This window comes from Adiantum capillus-veneris, chromosome 10 (assembly GCF_014529385.1).
Source record: "Adiantum capillus-veneris isolate H3 chromosome 10, ASM1452938v2, whole genome shotgun sequence".
Classification (NCBI taxonomy): Eukaryota; Viridiplantae; Streptophyta; class Polypodiopsida; order Polypodiales; family Pteridaceae; genus Adiantum; species Adiantum capillus-veneris.
This window is the reverse complement of record NC_140940.1, coordinates 72,575,949-72,583,198: the sequence shown is the minus strand read 5'-3', so window position 1 is coordinate 72,583,198 and position 7,250 is coordinate 72,575,949. Positions and strand designations below refer to the sequence as shown.

The window sequence follows — 7,250 nt, the reverse complement described above, 5'->3', positions numbered from 1 at the left end:
GGTGGAAAAGGCAGCTTGTGCAGAGGCAGGTCCATCGCGCAGTCTGAATGCACCCAAAAGCTTGCAAAAAGTCGCTTGCATGTACAAGTGGTCTGTAATTATGGAAATTTTAAATCACATTTACGCCGCATTCAATTTTATCAATGACTTTGAGCCAGGCGTTCTTTTCGAATTGGGTACGTGCACGACCTCAACTATGACTGCTTCCCGTTGTGGTGCATAAATGTGGATCAAGTGCGGGCAATCTCAATCTTTGCTTACTTCAGGAAATCCTCAGCTTTGAGTGTGAGATTTTTCGGCATCGGCAGTATTAAATCAACTTTGATGAATGGCTTGGTCTGCATCTACTCAAGGTTTACAGGGTCTGGTTCAGGCTTCTGTTTCAGCATATGACTAAAATATAGGAGGCTTGGCTAGCACTACGCCATCCAACTGTTTCAAATAGAAAGTTGTGTCCCCGATTGATTTGTGTATCTAGTATGGGCCAATCCCTCTGAGAGCCAATTTACCCAGCATCAACTCAGCTTGGGTCTTGAACAACAACAAAACCAAGAAACCCATCATATGGACCATGGATCATTTTTTACATCATAACACATCATTTCTCACATCTTAACACATCACACATGAAATAGACAAATTGAACGACATATTGGAGAGAAGAACGACATCCCTCTTAATAGGTACAAAAGGTAGGCAATCAATAGCAAGAGTAGATGCACAGAGAGACATATTGGAGAAACCAAGATGGATTATATTGCGTAAAGAACAAAAAATTTACATCATAACTCCATCATGTGACATAAAAGACACTAGCATATGGTGCACTATGCTCTCATAAGATCTCAAAAGTTGCATCTCAAAAGTTTTACATATAATAAAGAGATTTTCAACGCATGAGATAAAAAAGAAATGCTACATAGATATCTTAATCTGGGGTGTCCAAAACACATCATCCTTGCACTTCATCAAGTCCTAAAGACTTTTTGCTCCATGCTATAAGATCCTCTTTTAGCCTGTGAACGGATTGGTGCTTGAACCAAGTCTTTGTGAGCTGTACATCAAACATAGAGAGTTAGTGAACCATGTAAATCACTAAAGATAGACCATCACATAAAGTTAAGTGTTTTTTCAATGAAAAACATTTACATACCCAGCTCTTTGATCGTTTGTCAAAGGTCTAGCAATAAAATGCTTCATATAAGCCATAACATAAAACCCACAATCATGGGCATTTGGTTGACGAGGAACCTAAAGACATGCATCAATTTTCAATAATGAAAAATCATATAAATTGACCTTATCAACATAACATATGTGTACAACACTTGAGTCATTGACACACCTCAGGTATTTCTAGTGGTGAAAGTCCTATTCTTGGTTTTGCCATGAACTCTTTCAAACCCTCGTTCGAACATTGTGAGATAGAATCTCAAGAACCCTACAAAGAAAGCTCTTAGATCTAACTCTCACCCAATAACCTCTATATTCCTTACCACATACATACCTATAACCACCAGCAAGATAGGTTGTGCCATTAGAATCCGGCAATGAATTGAAGTACCTGATAGCATGTGAATCCCATGGAAATTTGTCAAGCTTTTTGAAGTGATTGTTAAAGATGACATAAAAGACCCAATGGTTCCTTAAACAAGACATAAATATGCAACAAATTAAGCATGACAACCAAAGATACATCACATCACTTTCAAGCTAAAAGAAAATGAATAAAGCATAGCTACTAACTATTGGTAGAAAAAGGAACCAATGTTGAGACATATCTAAACCTTGCAAGTAATTATTGATAACTCCAATGTCTTCATGGTGACGTAGTGTGAGATAGTCATACCATAAACTATCCATGAACCAAACTTTGTCTAAAATCTCTTTAGGCAATGTGTTTTCTATCCAACTATCACCATAAAAAACAAAGAAATTGCGTTGAAAACTTACATAATACACGAAATATTTTTGAAAGCATACAAATGAGCTATAAGCTATACTTACATCATAAACAAGTTCATTGTTTTTGTGGAAGCTTTGGCATGAGAAATATCTTCAAGCATTTTCATGTCCACTTCCGAAATTATATTAGATAGATGAGATTTAAAGTAAATTGATGATCCACTTTCAAAACTATATGTCAAAGCAAATTCATACATAACAAATGATAGAGAATGTCAAACCTTTAGAGGATGGTAATATTCACCTTGCTTTTATGGACTCGTTGCCATTACTACTACTTGCTTCCAAGTTAATTCCCCCGTTGCCTATCACCAAAGAAAATGGCATGTCGCTTTTGCAAAGAGGAGAGTCACTAATCATTTGGATTTGCTTTGACAAACCAATGGTCACCCGAATCTGAAGTATATTGACAAGATCAAGAGAAGGTAAGTAACATCATCTACTATATGCATGATTTATATTTCTACATAAACAAAGTTTTACCCGTTTTCCTCTTTAAATGGACAACGAATTTTCAAGCAAGGAAGCACCTAACGGTAGGGGAGTACCCTCTATGAATTTCCTTTTTTTTTCTTGCTTCACAGGTGCAAGCAAAGGACCATGACCATCATCCAATGTGAGATTTGACTACAAGACATGCAACTCATTTAACACCAAATTCAAAATCCGCATTACACCATACAATTAGTCATTTAAATAACGACACTACATGCGACATACCGGAGTACATGCTTGCAACTTTCTCCTCTACCCTTTCCTCTTCTTTATGTATTTTTCCACCGGGGTTACGCTTCTAAAAAGAGTCGAGAGCAAAAAAGAAAAAAAAACTTAATCCTTATAACAAATAAAATGTGATGGTTGCCATATATATGCTTACATTTATTTCGAAGCCACCATCAATCCGTTTATGTATACCCGCCATGCGTACATCTTTTGTGCTCATGTAGTCCCCTAATGCATTGGCCATTTCTCTTTCTACAAAAGCTTCTTTTGATCCCTTTGCTAGCTTCTCACTCTCATCGAAAGCATTCCATTTTCGAAGCAAGGACTCCCTCCCTTGTAGAAACTTTGATTTGTTTCTCTCGAACTTATAAGCCGCATCCTTGAACCGCACCTTTGATTGCTTTTCGTATGTGTTTGCCTTGACGAAGTCCGATTCATCATGCCTTGAGGTCGACCACCCTTGCGTAGCAGGATATCACACTCGGTGCCATGATCATCTTGAAGATGTTCCATCATGCCGACCCTCTTCTCGTAACATATTTTGTTAGCCCGGCACTCTTCTGTTGCAATGCATGACGAGTTTTTCTCCCATTGTCACGCACAATTTCGATGCAGAGCGGCCTCGTATCTTCCATCCCTCGTGAGTGTTTGTTTATGAGCTCGTGAAGCGGAACACTTAATTGAATGCTCCTCCTCCCCATTGCAATTTCAAAGCCTCACCGGTATAAGACACACAACTGGGTATAAGGCACAGAGCTGAGGGTATAAAGAGAGTATAAGGCACACAGAGCATGAGCCTTTGTATGCTACGGTATTAGGCTGTTGTAAAGAGCTATGCAATCTTTGCTTCACGGGTCTCCGAGCATATGATACTACTGTTGTAAGTCGCACAGCTTCAATAAGGTAATAAGCATAAGCAAGAATTAAGGTGCAATGGTTGCAAGCAGCGCATGAAGCACCCGGAATCGCAATGCAATTGCTGCAGGGCAGCGCATGAAGCACCCAGCTACGCATTAGGCAGGGCATGAAGCACCCGACTACGAATTGCATGAACAGGAGAAACCAGGTGATTCCCAAAAGCGGGAATCGTTGCAGGCTCGTGCAGGGGCTGACCTAACGCAGGGAGGCACGCAATGCAATCCCGAACGCAGGGCGCAGCAGGACGAGGCCTAGTTCACCCTCCACATTGCACGCCAAGGGAGGCATGGAATGCTCACGCTCCCCCTTCAATAACTGCGCCGCCATCCCCTGAACCGAGCGCCCCCCCCCCCCCCCCCCCCCCCCCCCAATCGATGGCTCTCATCTCCCCTACTCCCCCAACCCTCGATCCCCTCTGGCCTCCAGCCGTGCAATGTAGTGACGAGGGCTGGAGGCGTCTCTGTAATGCGTGGTGGGGGTAAAGCAGCCAGCTCGGGCAGGGACAACGATTCAGGAATGGATGCTGTTGGAACTACAATTTGGGGTGCTCGAGGTTTTGGATTTGGTATAGCCGGCAGGTTGACCGAAGTGCCGAACTCCTCGTCAAACAAATTGAGGGGAAAATGGGGAAGGTGAGTCGGACGGTATGAGACAACTAAATGGGTTCTTGAATTGATTTCAGTCATGTCTTCAGGCGTGCATTACATCATCATCGTGGTTGCCAAAAGTCTTCTACCCTGGGACAACTGCTGCAATGGTGTATTGCTCTTGGTGCTATGTGTGAGCGAGTGTCGCCCACACCTCTCATGATTAAAATGAAATGAATAAACAAGAGATAGCTCTAGCACATAGAGCTCCTAGCAGCCGGCCGGCAAGAGGAAGGCTATGGCTTGCTGGTTGGCTGGATCTTGATCATCGATCTTGAGCACGACAAAGCTTTTGCAGGGGGAGCGACGGTGCAGAGAAGCCTCAAGACACGTGGAGGGAGTGAGCTTGCAGATCGTTGAGTGAGAAGCTGGCTGGAAGAGGCGGGGCTTGGATTAGAGGGCGTGCCACATCAGCAGATGCCCTTGGGAGACGGTGGCTGGCCGGTTGGAGCACTCCCATGTGCTGGTGCTAAGAGAGAAAACACGGCACAGAAGGGGAACGCTGCAGAATGAACGTTTAAATGCAAATGAACCCTTGAGGGTGATGCAACTAAATTGGCGAAAGGACATCGGGGTGCAACTGTCTGCAGGCACAAGATTTGCTAGCAGCTACTGGTCAACGGGCATACCCGATCACAAGGAGAGACATCTTCCGAAAATACGAGAGCTGACCTGCATCCAGGTGTGCATTTAGCCGTGCTTACCCCACCTGCCGACAAAGCACAACCCATTGGGTCTTTGAAGAATCTTCTAGCCCCAACCACAAACTCCATCAAGGAAGAGACTCTCTAAGATGCTATTGGGAGACCTTAGGAAGAGCCTTCGCAATGCACATAAAATCTCTCGGCTGCTGAGGCAACGTGGCTACCAATACCTTGTCCTTGTTATAAGCTTTGCAAAGGTCTCACTTGTTTGTAGCTCATTTAGAGTCTTTGCCTAATAGTCACCAGGCCAAAAAAAAATCAAACTCTAGCTTGTTCCACTCAGTGAAGTTGTTCTCATCAAACTGACTACCCCATTTATCTGCTAAGCTCTCAGGGAACAGAACTAGTTATGCATCTTCTCTGTTTAGATCCCGACCTTTGCAGAGGGAAACAAACCTCCTTGAGTGCTTGTCTGCATCCTCATTGGAGAATCCCTTTATGTAGGAAACTTGATGTTGACCTTTGCAAGAATGTTGATTAGGTCCTCGGCCATTTCTGCAGTCTCTGTGTACTCTTGAGTAGCTTGCTCTTGAGAGGAGACATAAAGTTGTAGAGTAAGCGGGAAAGGAGGGGACGAGGGTGACGAGAAGGTGGCTGATGTAGATGCCTCGGGAGGTAGTGGAAGTGGGGTGGAGGGCTTTCAATGATAGTATCACAGGGCCCTAGAGGGGACTGGAACAGTCCTTAGAGTGCCTTGTATGTGTCATACATGAGCACCATATGAACCAACCTATTCTATGGGTATTAGACGTGCTTCCCAAGATGATCGTCGTCCAAGTACTAGTTGACCTCTTGACCTGCTAAACCAAACGACCTCTTTACCTGCTAGACTGGTCGACCTTAGGCCCTGCTTGGACTAGTTGATTGGCTAGACGTATTCTTGACTAGTTGACTGGGGACTAGCAAATTGTCTACCGAACGACCATCAGCTTACGTAAACTATGTCGTGCTCTCTAGTGTGGATGCGTCCCAGATGTCACTCAATGGCACATAGCAAGACCAATTGAAAGAGGAATGGCATAACGAAAATGAAATAATGTCAAAAAAATGAACTATAAGTAGATACAGCCCCATAGATCCCAAACTCAGTATGAGCTTAACGTATTGACTACAGATTGGCTGACAATAGAGATAGTGAAGCGTGAACCAAGACTAACTCTAACTACTAACTGGCTGTCCAATACATGTCACATTCTAGCCCAGCTACAAATGCAGTGCTTTGTTTGTTGCAGTGATAGATTAAAGTGCTCATGGAAAGTTTTTTATGATTCTCTTGGAGAGTTTCGAACTCTTGATTACTAATATTCATAAACACAATTTAGACAGGAATTCCTTTAAGATAAGTCCACATTTTATATTGTATCTGGTACTTAATTTGACATCTCATCCATCCAAAATCAGCTTCTAGAGTTCAGACAATTTTGTGCCTATCATTGTAAGAAGTAGATAGAAAGACACAATAAATACCCTTTAATCATTTACTAATATGTTTTGTCAAGCAGATACAGAAGGTGATTTCATGATTGTGTGCACGCAGTATGTTGGACTTGTGCTCACTTGTGAAGTAGAACATGCACAAAAGTGACTAATATGTTAACTGTGTTAGCTATGAGCTTTACACAAATGTTTTGGCAAGGTTTAGGTATGAATGCACTTGTAGTAACTTCGACTTGAAGAGAGAATATCCGCTACATCAGCTATTCTGAGATCCTATGCCCTTAACATCGGTACATTGTCTATTATTAGAATGTCAAAACGATTGAAAAAACGAATTACAGCATAATCATCATGTTTAGTAATGTTCTGACATGGGACATTGTGATGATTAAAATGTTGCAAGTGATCAGACAAACATTGTAAATTGCATAAACCACACCAGATGTTGTTAGTACAATACTATTTATTACTTTTACCATTAGATCAAGGATCTTCAAATATTCCTTCGAACAATTACATTTGGTTATACCAATTTCACAAGGTGCATTAGAGATCCTCATCGACAATTTAACTGAGCCAACCCAAAGGACTTTTCTCCATCAAGCTCTTAATTACATTCGAGGACATGCGAGCTGGAGGGTTGTTTCAGCCACAGTTATGATAGACTCATTCTCTTGTGTAAATGCCCGTGGATTTCCAGTGCCGGTTTTGATGCTAGAAATGTCTTGAATGTCCTGAGAGGTGGTCTCAGTGGTTACACTACCTGCTTGCATAGAGGAAGCTTCAAGAAGCTGCAATATCAGAGATAAGAAAGAAATCAGCCAGAAATTTTTGGGAGACTATCTTAAAATGCATT

At 42.2% G+C, this 7,250-nt stretch overlaps 2 protein-coding genes across 3 annotated transcripts in view; both read right to left on the bottom strand.

The window, feature by feature from the left end:
* Positions 1-772: 772 nt before the first annotated feature.
* On the bottom strand, positions 773-2,969 carry LOC147449046 (uncharacterized). Of its 2 annotated transcripts, XM_086522515.1 has the most exons (5): positions 2,210-2,361; positions 1,482-1,564; positions 1,346-1,395; positions 1,154-1,251; positions 773-1,054 (listed from the first exon to the last, which is right to left on the bottom strand). In XM_086522515.1, exons 1-5 carry the CDS (start codon positions 2,323-2,325, stop codon positions 1,012-1,014), a joined length of 390 nt encoding a protein of 129 aa, XP_086378641.1. In that variant the 5' UTR covers positions 2,326-2,361; the 3' UTR covers positions 773-1,011. The 2 variants fall into 2 exon arrangements, 1 of the variants encoding a protein (XP_086378641.1); XR_015189528.1 differs by lacking the exons at positions 773-1,054; positions 1,154-1,251; positions 1,346-1,395 and adding an exon at positions 2,449-2,969 and having other exon boundaries at positions 1,508-1,564.
* A 3,831-nt stretch (positions 2,970-6,800) lies between these two features.
* LOC147449045 (uncharacterized) overlaps positions 6,801-7,250 on the bottom strand; it is a 209,403-nt gene continuing 208,953 nt past the window's right edge. Inside the window, exon 8 of the mRNA XM_086521529.1 lies at positions 6,801-7,185. Coding sequence (XP_086377655.1) covers positions 7,006-7,185 — 180 coding nt within the window. The 3' untranslated portion in view covers positions 6,801-7,005. The remainder of the gene's footprint in view (positions 7,186-7,250) is intronic.

Coding starts and splice junctions, on each gene's coding strand:
- LOC147449046 (XM_086522515.1), bottom strand. CDS start 2,325: ATGATTAGTGACTCTCCTCTTTGCAAAAGCGACATGCCATTTTCTTTG. Junction 1,252..1,345: donor CACCACTAGAAATACCTGAG/GTGTGTCAATGA, acceptor GCATGTCTTTAG/GTTCCTCGTCAACCAAATGC. Junction 1,055..1,153: donor ACAAACGATCAAAGAGCTGG/GTATGTAAATGT, acceptor TTTGATGTACAG/CTCACAAAGACTTGGTTCAA.